The sequence below is a fragment of the Dromiciops gliroides genome, chromosome 1 (assembly GCF_019393635.1).
Source record: "Dromiciops gliroides isolate mDroGli1 chromosome 1, mDroGli1.pri, whole genome shotgun sequence".
In the NCBI taxonomy this organism is placed as follows: Eukaryota; Metazoa; Chordata; class Mammalia; order Microbiotheria; family Microbiotheriidae; genus Dromiciops; species Dromiciops gliroides.
In genome coordinates, this window is record NC_057861.1 from 66,268,532 (window position 1) to 66,283,199 (window position 14,668).

General features: G+C 54.7%; 1 protein-coding gene across 23 annotated transcripts in view; it reads right to left on the reverse strand.

Moving 5' to 3' along the window:
* PTPRS (protein tyrosine phosphatase receptor type S) overlaps positions 1-14,668 on the reverse strand; it is a 211,748-nt gene that overhangs the window by 68,952 nt on the left and 128,128 nt on the right. For 14 of the 23 annotated variants that reach the window (XM_043977056.1, XM_043977054.1, XM_043977057.1 and 11 more), the window contains exons 5-8: positions 13,320-13,508; positions 11,412-11,420; positions 7,113-7,130; positions 2,556-2,666 (exon numbers count right to left, since the gene is read on the reverse strand). In XM_043977056.1, the coding sequence (XP_043832991.1) occupies positions 2,556-2,666; positions 7,113-7,130; positions 11,412-11,420; positions 13,320-13,508 (327 nt within the window). The remainder of the gene's footprint in view (positions 1-2,555; positions 2,667-7,112; positions 7,131-11,411; positions 11,421-13,319; positions 13,509-14,668) is intronic. The other 9 variants (XM_043977068.1, XM_043977065.1, XM_043977062.1 and 6 more) reach the window with 1 other exon arrangement.

The following is a 14,668-nucleotide window of genomic DNA, read 5'->3' on the forward strand; positions in this document are numbered from 1 at the left end:
CCCCTGCCCTCCTGTTGGGGCTGCTGCTTGACTGGTTGGGAGGGTGGCGGGGCAGTCTCTGGAGACCTCAGAACTGAGAAAGCTTCACCAAGCATTTACAGAGAGACAGGAGGTTAGGGAGGGCAACCGGCCACTGCTGATGAGCACAGGGAAACTCACCGTGGGCGCCTTGGTGGCTATTTATTTATTTTTTTTGGCAACGCAATGAGGGGTTAAGTGACTTGCCCAGGGTCACACAGCTAGTAAGTGTCAAGTGTCTGAGGTCGGATTTGAACTCAGGTCCTCCTGAATCCAGGGCCAGTGCTCTATCCACTGCGCCACCTACCTGCCCACCTTGGTGGCTATTTTAGGTGCCTCAGGAGGGAGCCAAAGCTTTGGAGCTCCCTCACCCACCTTTGCCTGCCCCTTGCCTAGGGCCACTCACAGTAAGACATACCCATGGAAGGGCCAGGGGGGAGAGGAGACAATTTGTGGTGTGACTGGGGGAGAGGCTTTGGGAGCAGGGGTGGCGAGGAGATTCCTTCTCAATCCACACATTTCTTACAGCGTTCATACAGTTAGAAGGGGCTTTTAGCGGTCCCTTTGGCCGGCTCCCTTCTTTGGTCCAAGATGACACAACCAGTTAAATGGTAGACATAAGATCCAAACCTAGGTCCTTGGATTCCAAATTCTTTGGAATGGAGAGGATCTGATACCTCCATTCTCTCACTGCAGAGGATTCTGGAATCTCAGAATCCTTTTGTTTTACATTTGGGGAAATGGAGAGAGAGACTTGCTCAACAGTTCACAGCAAGTCAGTAGTAATGCCAGGATTGGAACCCAAGGCTAATTTGCAGCCTAGGTTCTTTGCTGTTATAAATCTTATAACATGCTGCCATGCTTTCTACCCATACTATCATTAGGCACACAGACTGACCCTGTGGAAACCCTCCAAGATGCTGTAGCCTTGATATGGGAGGGGTGGCTAAGAAGGAATTTTTTTTTAAAGACCCTCAAGAGGATTAACAAGGATCTGAGTGTAAGTCTGAAGAGTCAGATGGGGGTGCCACTGAGGGCAACCTGGTGGTGGGGGTAGGAAGGCAGGGCTTCTGGCTATCAGGAGGGGCTTCAGCTATGGGCCAGGGAAGCGTGCAGAGCCAGGACAGATCATGGATAGGCAGAGCCTCTTTTAACTTTCCTGGGCTTCTCTGGGTGACAGCTACTAGGAAGTAAGAGGCCAGGAACGGGGCTGGCTTTTGGCACAGGTAGACCCAGGTGGGTATAGTCTCCAAGCTGTTCTACTCCCATCCTCACGACACCTGAAATGCCACTGTTAGGGCTTCCTTTTTGTAAGCTTCAGGTTTTATCACCAGGTAACACTACAAATTTGGGGTGGGTGGGCATACACTGAGCTATATCAGCCCCCATCAGTCACTTAGCATGACTGAGCTCCAGTCTGTTTCTTTCACCCCCCCCCACCCCCCCGACAGCAGGCTTGGCTGGAAGAAAGCCTGGTGCCTGTACCTAGGTCTGGCCCTGGCCCTGGAGCAGCAGCGGGGTAGGGGGAGGATCATCTTCCAAGGCTCACCCTTGACCTCCCTCCCCACCCCCACCCCCAACTCCCAGCTAACTTGAGAGGGAGCCACGTCTCTCCCTGGCAGTGGTTCTCCTGGGGCCCTGGGTGGGAGTGGACAGGGTTGGAGGTGGAGGAGGGGAGGCCCAGAAAGCAAAGCCAGCCCAGACAATGAGGGGGTTGGGGTGGGGAGAGCTTGCAGCACAATACACCATGGGAAGCTGACTAAGGAGCACGGGTAGGGGAGGGGGTGGAGACCCGAGGGCTCCCCCTGCCCTGCAGGCCCAAGACAGATCACTCCCACCCTGACCCCTGCCAAGCTCCTGGGGGCAAGCTGGGGGCCTCCCTCCTGCTGGGCTGGGCGAGGGGAAGCCTTTTCCTCATCCAGGGGGTGGCTAGTTTGTGGGCTCTGGTTTAAGGAGAGCTCACTATGCCCCCTGTCCTCTCCCCCCATATGACCTGCTGAATCCACTGCTCTCAGGCCCCCAGACCTGGTTTAGCTAAGGGATCCCCTGTAGCCCCAGCACCTTCAGGGATCCCCACCAGGGGGACAGAGGGACCTTGCCAAGGGTCAGAGCTGGCAGCAGAGGTCAACTAGAGCCGAGATCTTCACCTATCGGGACAACTTCAGCAAGAGCTGGAGCTTGACTAGGGGATAGCGAGGCCCAGACAGGTGAAGCAGCTTGCCCAGGGTCACCGGGGGAGTGGCCAGTAGGCCTGGGACCAGCACCCAGGTGTCCTGCTCCTCTTAGAGGGGCCCCAATAGCAGCCGGTCATTTTACGGAGGCCTTGAGCCCTTGTGTCCCCCCTCTCTTGCTTATGCTCAGCTTTCTGCACGACATTAGCCTACCCTGGTGCCTGTCACCCTGCCTCTGCCACTTTCCATCTCCAGCCCCAGATCTCTTGCTCGGGTCTGCGGGAGCCGGGGAGAACCCGGAGGGTACAGGGTGAGGGGAGTGGGGAAGAGGCTGTGCCCTGAGTTTCGGGACGACGCGCTCCCTACCTCTCACGTAAAGGTTAGCGGGGGATGAGTAGCGCACTCCCGCGCTGTTGCTGGCCACACACTCATATTTTCCTTGGTCCGTCTCCTCGCTGCTCTCAATCTGCAGGGCACCTGGGGATGGGGTAGGGGATGGGGTGGAAGACAAGGACCAGAGGGAGTTAGTCCCCAGGCCTCCCTGAGGCTGGCTTTCGACTAGGCCCCGGGCCTCGGTGAGCACTTGAGTTAACACTTCCAGTCTGAACCAAACATCCTGGCCCAGTAACCCCCTAACGTAGGACCACGCCCCGCTCCCCGATCTTCCCCCAAACCTCCTGCTCTTCTGCAAGATTTCCTTTTGTGCCTTTCCACTGATTCATGGAAGGGGCTGGACCACATGTCTAAGACCTGTGCTAGACGGGAGGGCTGGGCATTGTCCCATGGCTTCTTTCCTTCTGGGGATGCCGAGGATGTCGGGCTGAGCACAAGGGATTGTAGAGATGAGAAAACTGAGGCTCAACCAGTTGAACTGACTTGTCAAGGTCTCAGAGAGCAGGGAGAGGAACTTTAGAACGTAATTATTGCATATTATGGTGCCTTCCCTTTACTTTGTTCTCTTTCTACTTATTCTGTTTGAACTTGTTTTTCCTTTTAGAATAGAACATATTTGGGAGTAGGGATTGTTTCAGTCTTTGTCCCTGTCCCCCAGTAGCAACCAGCAGGCGCTTAATTCATGCTTCATGATTCAGCGATCCGTTTTGGGGAGGGAAGGAATTTTATTCCTCTACCAGACTATAGCTCCTAGGAGGCAGGGCCTGTGTCTTAACAAAACTTATCACTTGCAGTGCCTAGGGGTGCTCTGCACACAGGAAGTCTGCTGTGTTTACTACCTCCTGTTGCTGTCTTGTTTTGTTTGTTGTACTTTGCTGTGGTGAGGCCCTGTCTCCCCAGCCAGATATAGGCAGGAACCTAAGGTCTGTCCTCTCAGCTCTTTGCAGAGGGGAAGGGAACAGCGGGTTGAGTACAGGTAAGTGGGGAGTGGCGCTGAAGTGTGGGTTATGATACCAGAACCCAGCCAAGTGCTGAGGTACCATGGACCTGGGCAGCAGGTGCCCTTTGGGACAGTTGATCCAGGGTGTGGGCTGGGGGTGGCTCATTCACACTGGTTCCCAGGGGGCCTTAGGAAGATCTCTCCAGAAGTTGGGGGCAGCCTGGTTTGGGTCCTGTGCTCCTGTATCAGCTGACCCTGGCCTGTGGTGGCTAATTCCCGGAGCAAAGAAGAACAAATGGTGAATTTCATTCCCATGTCTATTTTCAAGGTGAATCATTTGTTTGTTTGATGCTGGTCTACCTTGGATGTAGCCATATCACCCATGGGTTTGAATTTAAATAAATGTGTCTGAATTTCATAGGCCCTAATCAAATTCACCTGTGCCTAGGAAGGAGTCAATGAAAATGTGTATGAATTTCCTCAAGTGTGTTTGAATGTAATACACCTTCGTTTAGAAGGCACCCAAGAAAAAATAAAAATGGATCTGAATTTTACAAGCAGGGGTTTGAAAATATCCAACAAGGGGCTGGCCTGACAGGAGGGTTAATTGTGTAACTTCCGAGGGCACTGGGAAGGTTCTTCCTGCCTCTAACTAGCTCTCAATCAGGGACCACAAATGTGTGAAACTGCACCATTGACTACTTACATCTCTGGCCTTAAGCAAACACGGAGAGCATACACATCCCACCCCAGGGTGAGCGGGCTTGTCGGGCTGTCTCTAAGGCACAGTGGTGGGGCCAAGCTTGAGCATTTCACCGAACCTAGCTCTGGGCTTTCTTACGGTGACAGAAGGCCATGGTGAGCGCCTAAGAGGACCTAACATGCATTCGAATCCATCCAGTTTCCCAGGCTTTGGAGCCTTAGGGCTATCTGACTCTTTACCAAAAAAATCTGCAGGCTCTAGCAGATTCACTGGCCCCAGTATTACTCAACTAGACTATGCCAACAGATTCCAAGCAGCCTCCACTTTGTCCTCATTCTGATCTGTCCTTCAGGCCATGGCCACGCTGGTCTCCCTTATGCACAGGCCTGGTCATCTTCTGTCTGCACTTAAGCTCCCCATAACCTGGGGGTGCTCTGCTGCTCCAAACAGGGCTGCCCTCTGTCTCTGGAACCCCCTTTCTGCTCTCCCGTCTCTACAACTTGGCTCAGAAACCCTATGGCTGGAATGTCCTTTTTGGTCCTGTTCAATTTAAACCCCAACTAAAATGGGGTTCCTTCCTCTTTGACCTCCCACAGCACGGCACTCTGCCCCGCTCTGATGCATGCGCCCTGCATCTCACCCCCACTGGACTGTGAGCCCCATAGGCTTTACATCTCCTCCGCAGACTGGTACGGAAGGTGCTTAATAAATGGTTTGTTGAAATGAATGAAATCCTGTCCTAAGGACTGGCTAATTAATGTTCTTCCCTGCTAGGGTCACGGATGGGAAGGACCTGTGTTTAGCCAGGTAGGGACTTGACATTCATGGCACAGGCCGCCTGCCACTTTCACTCCTAGATCTCAGACTGATGAGTGCCTGTCACAGGCAGAGGCTGGCTTCTGCTGCTGGGGACGTGGCCTAAAGAGTTTGGGTCTGGACACCCTGCATTTCGATGGCTCTTTAGATTTTCACCTCCAGAAGGGGAAACTGAGGCTCAGAGATTGAAGAGCCTGGCCCAGGGCCACAGAGCAGATCAGTGAAAGGTCAGGGACTAGTCCCTGGTCTGCCATTCTCGGAGGCTGGGGTGCTCAAGCCCAGGTGGAAGAAGGGGCCTATCTCAAGCATGATCTCAGTTCAGGGTGCTCTCTTTGGAGATTTCACCTGGCTCCTGCTGATGCCCTCCCCCGCCACCCCAACTTCTTCTTTCTTGAGAAACTTGGGGAAAGGCTACTCTGGAGAAATGGACCTAGAGGATGGACCCAGAACCCTGCCCTCTGTCCTGACTCCATTTCCTCTCTACTGGGCACACGGTCCTGCCCCTCAGGACTAAGTCTGAGTGCCCAGGCCAGGCTGGTGGGACTTAGTGTGGGCAGGGACCTGGGAGGGCTGGCTGCCTTGTTTTATAGAAGCAGGCTAGAAAGTTAGGTCTTTTTTTTTTTTTTAAGTGAGGCAATGGGGGTTAAGTGACTTGCCCAGGGTCACACAGCTAGTAAGTGTTAAGTGTCTGAGGCTGGATTTGAACTCAGGTCCTCCTGACTCCAGGGCCAGTGCTCTATCCACTGCACCACCTAGCTGCCCCAAAAGTTAGGTATTAAACCTCAGGTGCTAGAGACGGTTTCATTGTCTTCTCTACATTGCCAGCTCCTAGTGTGGTGCCTGCCATCCAGGGAGCCCCTGAGTGTCTGTTTAATGACAACCTTCAAACCCGTGCTCCCTGACTCCCAATCTGGGGCTCTTTCTGTTAGACATAGCCCAGGTACCTTCACTCACTGAGGAAGGGTTTTCTGGGCTGGGGCTGGGGGGCATGGGTGGGATAAGTCACCCCGCGCTGGTTTGCCTGGGTGACTTCAGATCCGCTCCTGCCGGCACTGTGTCACACTGCATTACCCATGGGATGGTACATCCTAGTGGTGTTCCCTCCCGAGGGCTGAAGACTGTGTGCATGTGGATGGGGGGGGGGGAGGGGAGAACAGAGGAGCTGCAGCTATATTCAGTTCCTGCCCTTCTCTACTCAAAGGCCACTCCATCTCGGTGCAGGGATTGGGAGTAGAGGCCTAAGTGGCCTTTGAAGCTGTGTATGGCTTGCTTCATCATTTGGGACTGACGCCCAGAACTGTGACTCACAGTGGTGGTGGTGGGGAGGCCCAGAGAGCTTTGGGGACCAGCTAGTCCACACCCCTCATTTTCTGGATGGGTAAAAATGAGACCTAGAGAGACAGGACCTGAGATGTAACAGGGGTTAGAGATGGGGCCTAGACTGGAACGTGGATCACTTTACTCTCAGGACTGTGTGTATGTGTGTGTGTGTATGGATGTGTGTGATGGGGAACTGTCCCTCCTCAGGCCACTACATCATTGTAGGGACCAGATGTGGAGGGGACCCCAAAATGAAGCTGTTCCAGCCCCCTCCTCTGCACAGCCAAGGGAACACAGAGCTTCTCTCTGAGCCCAAATCTCCAGGCTCCAAATTCAGTCTTACTGCCAATATCCCACACCCCGCTGCCCATGGGTGGGCGGCCCCAGTCCTCTCCTGCCCCTTCTCTGGGGCTGGGCCATCTGCAGACTTAGCGGAAAGACCTGAGAAGTAATTCCCAGCCCCAGTGAACCCGGACACACAAAGACCAACATCGAAACGGAGACAAAGAGCACAGACACAACAGGGCAGGCTAGGGGAGGGGAGGGGCGAGTGGGGCGTGGCACGTGGGAGGTGGGGGAGCCAGCTCAAGGCTGCCCTAGCTCAAGCTGGAACCCTGGACATGAGGCAGGAGGCTAGGAGCTGAGGAGTGTGTGGAGGGAGGAGCGAGAGAGGGGGGGGCAGGTGGGTGGGTGAGTGAGTGGGTGGGTGGGTGAGTGAGTGAGTGAGTGGGTGAGTGGGGAAGCCTCTTACCTCGGATCGGAGTACTTTCTGTAAGGGAAGCAAAGAGAGTCAAGTGAAAAACAGAAACATCTGGCCGGCCGGCCGAAAAAGGACCCCATGGAAGAGGAGAGCCCATGGTGAGAGCTGTCCAAGTGGCCTGTCTCTCCCCAGCCTCCAAGGCCTGGCCTGTGGTCTTCATCCTCCCTGACCATTGCTTTCTCTGAGCTGGACGTTCCCCAGGCTGGTCCTGCCATCTCCCACTTCCACACCTTTGCCCAGTCTGCCCCAGTACCTGGAGCACACTCTCTCATCTCTGCCTATTGAAATCTTTCCCTTCCCTTAAGACTCAACTCTAGTACTGCCTCCTCCACGAAGCTTTAAGTAATCTCTCTCTCTGTCCTCAAATTCTCCCGGACATTTTGTCTCTGTCTTTTCTTTGCCCTCAACACACTCCCTGGCACCATAATTATTTGTGTATTTGCCAAGTTTCTTCACTAGGATTTGGAACAGAATGGGGCCCAAGAGATCCTTTAGTCAGCGGATGACATGGGGTTCTAGAGTGGGAAGGGACCATGAAGGTCCGATAGACCAACCCTCTTGTTTTATGGATGAGGAAACTGAGGCTCAATTGAGTGGCTTACCCAAGTAGCATTTAGACTCAGGTCTCCTACCTCCAAATCCAGTACAATTTCCTTTGCCCACAGATGAGAAAACCAACATCTAGACCACCCAGGTGACCTCAGACGAGCGTTCCCGTGTTCTTCCCTGCATGCCCATCCCTCAGATTCCCTTGTAGACACCGCTGCTGGCAGGCGGGCAGAGCCTGACGCTTTTCGTTCTGGGAGACGCTGGTGCCAAGCACAGGACGTGGAGCACAGTGAGTGCTTACTAGATGGCTGACCAAAGGGGAGGGTTAAAAATGGAACCCGTCCCTTGTTTCTCCAACTCAAAGGGTCCCCTCCATGCCTCTCCTTCCTATCTACACTGTGAGGTCGAGGACCAGGAGATTTTCTCCCACCATGCCCGCCCTGAGGAAGGGCCAAGCCGGGCACTCAGAGCTGAACAGGACCATAGAGGTCAGTGACTCCAACCGTCCCATCTTGCCCGTCGAGGTGAAGGGACTAGGCTAAAGTCAGAGAGATGTCAGCGGCTGGGCTAGTACTTGAACTCTGGCCCTGAATCTAAACCCAGGGCTGTTCCTGCCCTTTCCCCGATGTGTGAACCACTCTGCCGCTGCTGTTACTCCCGTAATGCCGGGCAGGAGCCGTCACATCTGCTGGCTCTGGTCACTGCCACTGGATGCTGTTTCCTCATCAGCTAACCAAAGAATGGAGAGGGGGGAGGGAGGACTGGGATGCCCTTTGCCACCAAGCTTGTGGGCTGGGGCTTCATCACTGGTACCAACTCTGCCTTGTCTCCTTTTTCCTATGCTGGGGAATGAGTGTGGAGGGAGGGGGAGATGTATAAAATGGAGTTTCCCTTCAGCGCCCCCTTCTGCTCCCCTGGAAGAGGACACATCCATTTTATGGATGAGAGAGAAGTGACTTGTCTAAGGTCACAAGGTCAGTAAGTAGAGGACTCAGGTCTGAAAGCTGGGTTTACTGACAGGTCAGTGTCTTTTCAAGCAGGCTCTTAGAAAACTGGAGAGTGGGGAAAGATGGAGAAAGGTTTTTTGCTGCCCCTATAAAGGAGCGGGACTGCTCAGGAAGGCCTGTTTCCCGACTCTTGGCTGGGCATTTGGAGGAGGCTATGGATGCAGGAGTCATCTCCCTTCTCCCATCCTCCACCTCCTCCTAGGGCACTGGGGGGGGGGTGGCCCATGTGGTCTCTCAAACCCCTTTACTGGAAGTTCAGTAAACAGATCAGGAAATTCCCTCCCACTCCAGACTCAAGTCACTAGTGGGGAACTGCTGGCCGGCCGGCAAAGGGGATGGGTTGTCTTCAGAAGAGAGGGGACAAGGGAGCCACCTGCTTGGGCATGATCAGGCCTCCCTTGTTCTCTTGGGGCTGGGCAGTGGGGAGGAGAGGACATTAGGCACTGGTTAGAGTCAGCATTGGGCAGGGTGTTAGGGAACGTGGTTAGACAAGGAACAGATGGAGGGTGTGGGGTCAGGAGCTCCCTCCCTTCAGGTTAATGAAGCACAGGGATTAGCTTTGGGCTTGGGATCACACACAGGGGTGGGGACAGGCTTCACAAGGACAGTCTGGGGATGGGGTAGGGAGAGTTTGGGGAAGAGAGAGGAACAGAGGGTGGAGACCCACGAGACAGGGAGCGACACAGTCTTGGGGGGAACTCCTTTTAGCTCCCCAAGGGAAAAGGAGAAGAGCCCAAACCAGCCATCTGAGGGACAGACACCTCTGAGGAGGTGAAGATGGGTTATCAGGCAGGGCTAGAGAGACTGAGGTGAGAGAGGGAGGGAGTAGGGGACAGAGACCTGCCTCTTCTGGAGATCTCCAATATGACCGCTCCCTTCCCCCAAGAGTAAGCCAATTATCCCACCCCCAAAGGAGGTGGAGGAGGGGAACAAAGACACATGTCCTTGGGGTGAGAGGAAGGAGACTGGAGTTTCACACCTAACCCTACAGACTGTTAAAGCCAGGAGATCCCTTGGAGATCCGCCTCGTCATCTGAAAGATGAAGAACTGAGGCCCAGAGAGGGAAGCGACTTGTCTAAGGTCACACAGAAGTGATTCCAAACCAAATCTTTTGCTTTTTTCACTATTCTGCTCCTCCTTGGTTGGGGGCGGGGAGGAAGGGGGGAGAGAGACTAGGAAAAGGCTTTCTTCGAGGGGCTGGAGTCCTACAAAACCTCCTCCCCCTCATTTTTTGCTTCCACCAGAGGCTGGAGAAGGGAGCCAACAGGCTGGGAGGAGCTCAGGGCCGGGACCGGCCCTCAAAGACAGAGGGGGACCCCTCAGCCAAAATCAGGTTTCAGGACCCAAGTCCCTCATCAAGGACTGTCCTTCCGGAAGGATGGATGGTGGAGTCCAGTCTGCCAGGGACCCAGGGGAAGGGGAAGACCAGTGGGCTGCAGGTTAAGCAGAGCACCTGTCTCCATGGTAACTGGAGAGCACGTGCCAAGGTGTTCTCGGTGTGTGCATTGCTCTCCTGGGAGGGTGTGGAAGAAAGAGGGGCAGAGCAGGGGGGAAATGAGCATTGAGAGCTCACAACGTCCGAGCAAGAACTACCCTCAGAGATGCCCTCCCTTTATGTGACAGACTGGGAAAATGAGGCTCAGAGAGAGGTTGCACGGGCAGTTAGCAGGAGGGCAGACCAGAACCTAGGCCTCTGGACTTTCACGTCAGAGGTCTTTAGAGTCAGGGAATCCTATGGGTCTAAGGAACCTTGGCAATCAGTCCCACCTCTTTGTTTTATGCAGATGGGGAGATGGGAAGGCCCTTGCCTAGTGAGGCTGGGACTGAACCCTAGGTCTCTTCATTCCAAGACCAACTGTTCTTTCCACCCCAACATTCTTCCGTCACAAGTCATTTCTCCCTCTCCAGTGGCACCAGCATAATCCCCACTGGCCTCCTTCTTCCCTATAGGGCCCAGATCACAGCAGTGAACCCCTGTGGGAGGCAGCATGGAGTGGCAGAAAGGATGTTAGCCTTGGAGATGGGAGGTGTGCATCTGACCCTAGTTCCTGGTCAGGGGACAGTGGGCAAGTCCCTTCCTTTCTACGAGCCTCAGCTTCCCTACCTGTAAAATGGGACCAATAATACCGGCACACCGTCTACCTCTCAGGGCCACTGTGAGGGGTAAGTTTTCGAAGAGGGTCAGAAATGGGCGTTGCTGTCATTACCCACTCCTAAAGTGCTCCTCTCATCTCTTCTCATGGTGTGACCATGTCTAGGGGCTGCCGAAGGCCCTGTCGGACACAGGGATCTCTGATAGGGTCAAACGAGCGGCAGTGGCCGGGGTGCGGGGGGAGGGGTGTCATCCTGGCCGGCCACGGCATGAAGCACAATGGCCAGGGGGTTCTGCTGGCACTGGGGGTGGTTACCCACACCAAGCAATGGCAGCTCCTCCTGGTATTCTAGGGGTAAAACTCTTCCCCCTTCCTTTCTTCCCCAGGGTCAGGGATGAGATAGATAGGCTTCCCTTTCTTGCACCAAAGGCTGCCTCCCCAGTCTCCTTTCTCTTCCCTTCTCCTTTTTCTGAGGCTCTGGCCTTCGTTACCCCCGAGGACAGGTCGTTCTGAGGTGGGGGGGGGGCTCCTGGTGAGAGGGGTTAGTAAACATGCCGTGTCTGAAGCTGTTAGGGTGGACATTAGTTCTGGGGTCAGGAGGGACGTTAGCTGTTTAACTTGCTCGATCAAACAGACTTACCAAAGGTCTCTGAACGTTTCAAATAGTGAATCAGAAAAGAAAACAGTGAGTTTGTTAAGTGGGTTATTCAGATAGTAGCAGCCCCTAAGTGTGACGGCTCTTCTGGCCTTGGGTCCTTCCCAGATCCAACCACTGCTGACTCATGGAAGAGGAGATGAACTGCCCCCCACTTCCCCCAGGGTGCCCCCTTGTCTCTTTGAACCTGCTGGGACCTTGAGGACGCCATCCCTGGGTGGACTCTGGGACTAGTCAGTCCATTCCACCCGTGGTCCCAGTGTACTCCTCTGCCCTGCCCCTCCTCCTCTGACGGGCAGAGGCCTGGATGAACCTTGGGGCAGCTCTGATTGAGAAGGCGATTTTTCCTTCTATTGGACCCAAATCTGCCTTACTACAATTCCCATCCCCCACCTTGCTCCCTGTCCTGCACCCTTGGTCCAAGCCTTTCCAATACTTCCTGTCTGCAAGGGACATCTAGCTCAGTCTCGACAAGTTCTCAACAAGCAGTTCCCCAGGCTCTGCCTGATGAGTTCTAGTGCTGGCAAATTCACAAACTCCGAATGATCAGGAAGCCTTTTTCCCTGGGAGGGAGCTGAGCACCCCCATCTGCTGGGGAGGGCCAGGAAGGGACATGCCAGCTACTGCATTCCGATGGATACTGGGGTATCGGGAGGCCTCCTTCCCACCTGAGCTCTGCAGAGGCAAAAGACTTCCTGTACAGAGCCTGTCTTCCCCATGGGGATGGGGCTGAGGAGCACGAAGCTGGCTTGGGTTTGGAGGGGAGGACGAGGGGATGACACCAGTGAGGCCGGGCCCAGCGGCTCCTTTTGCTAGGTTTTTGAAGACAGAAGTATTTCTTCTTCTTGGGGCTCACCAGTCTGCCCAATAAGAGAGAACTCCTAGGGCCCGGCCTCACCCGCTCTCCTAATTGCCCCAGCCAACTCATGCTCTTCTCTATTTCAGGGGATCCCTAGGAGACTTTTGCTCTGAGGTGGGGGATGGGGGAAGGGGCACTAAGAAAAGGGGCTACTCCCATCTGTTGGGGGTGGAGGGGAAGAATCTGGGAGCAACACGAAAGCGCTTTGAGATTCTCTGATCACAGTTTAGCAGGCCAGGTTTGGAGAGGGAGACTGAGAAAGAAGAGCAGCCAGACTGGGGACGTGTGTGCCCATGTGCAAAGTCTCATTTCTAAACTAGAAATCATGAGCTGGCTGAGGAAAGAAAAATACCCGGCATAGAGACATGTACGCATGTGTGTGCACACACACCAGCCGTCCACGTGGCCACAAATATGCCGACAGGCTGTGTGTGTAGATACATCCAGGTGTACTCAGGCAGGGACCGATAATGTGGCCACACAGATACCCGGCTGTGTGTGTAAGGACATGTTTGTGTGCCTGCGAGGGGGGAACATGCAGGCGTGCATGTATTTGTGTGCATACACACTCGTGAGAAAGGAAACAAGCTACAAACATGGACACACAGAAAATAACACTACACCCGACGAGCACGTGATCCAGTGGACAGATGGACAAACAGATGGGGCATGACAAACAGTGCACAGTGCCAGGCACTGAGCAGATCCACGCAGCTGCCAGGGAGGGGCTCTGGCTGGGATGACCCCGAGGCCACTGGAGAGATCAAAGGCCAAGGCCCACCCTCGTCTGAGGGAGAGCTGGGGCCAGGTGGGGCCGGGCCTTCCCTTCCCTCTCCACAAAGGCCCTGAGCCCGAGGCCTGTCCCCACTCCAGGCACAACGGCAGGTGTGCTTGTATCAGAAGGGGCTGGAGGGAGGACCAAGATGCTCGGAGGGCATGGCTGGCTGGCAGCTTTTATTGTGCCTGGACACTTCTCTAGGGCCAGCGCCACACCGCCTTTCCCGCCGACACCCCCTCCCTGCCCCGATCCTTACCTGATCTCAGCTGCTTGATCCTGCCGTTGCTAGAGCTTGGGTCCACCGGGAGGAAGTCTTTGAACCAGGTGATTTCGGGATCTGGGTTTCCGCTGGCTGCACAGAGCATGGTGGCAGTCCTTGTGCGTTCCACCACCTTCAGCTGGGGGCCCATGTCAATGTTGGGAAAGCCAGGGGGCAGCTGATCCTCTGTGGGAAGAGTAGGCCCGTGGGACTGGTTAGAGGGTGGGTGTTTGGGGAGAGACCAGTGGGACACCCCAACGAGTGGCTCTAATATACACCAAATTTACCCCACTTTTTGCCCTCCCCCCTGCCTGTTCCACTGTTTGGGCCAGTCTAGGTGACCAAGAGGTGCTGAGTTTGAGAGCCTGCTCTCCACTGACTGACCCAGGGCCTTGGGTGAGTCATTTACCTTTAATCAGCTTCCTCTCGCTGTGAATATGAGCTTGTGAGGACCAAAGAGTTAAAATGAGGTTGGGACTTGGGCGACTGGGCTTCTGGGCCCAGCTCTGAAACTCATGCTCTGGGTCATCTTGGGCAAGTCACTGTGCCCTTTGGGCCCAGATTCTTCCTCTGTAAAAAGGGGTTAATCCCTGGCCTGCCAACCATCCCAGGAGTGCAGTGAGGACCAAATACGACAGCAGACACGAACGTAGGGGATGTGGGAAGGTTCCCCCTGGGGCTGGTGGCCTCAATCAGCCGTCAGGAGCCTCTGGAAAGTCATTCTGAGCAGGCAATGAGGTGGGACCACTGACTGCTGGGCTTCTGCCATTCAGAGCTTCCCAAACTGTGTCAATAGGTTCATTGGCCTAATTCAGAGGGCCGGGAGTATGTGCGGAGGGAGGGGGGAGCGGGGAGCTGCAGCCTTCATCCAGGGAGGGCACAGGGAGGCAGCCCAGTGCAATGCACTGAAGGAGGCAGAAGAGACCCTCCCGGGGCCTGGGGATGGCCTAAGCACGTGTCTTCTCCTCTCTGGGCCTCCCTCTCCTCCTGCAAAATGAGGGCGTTAGACTGGCTACGATGTTTTATGTTCCATTTCCTAAGGGACTTTCTAACTATGACATTCCATGGTATGGGGTCTGCTCTAGCTCTGCCATCCTGTGACTCTTTTCACCTCTCCTCCTATCTACCCAACCCACCCAGCCCCTGGTAAATCCCAGGCTGAAGTCACTGTTCTCACTGGAGCGCTCTCTCTGTCACGGCTTGAGGGGCCACCCAGGTAGCCAAGACCCCCGATGAACAGAAATCCTCCTAGGAAGGAACTGTCCAAAGGGGGTCGGAGATGATTAAGCCATGAGCACTCATAATCAACAGCCATTGTCATAGCTGACACAGATATTGCCAGACCA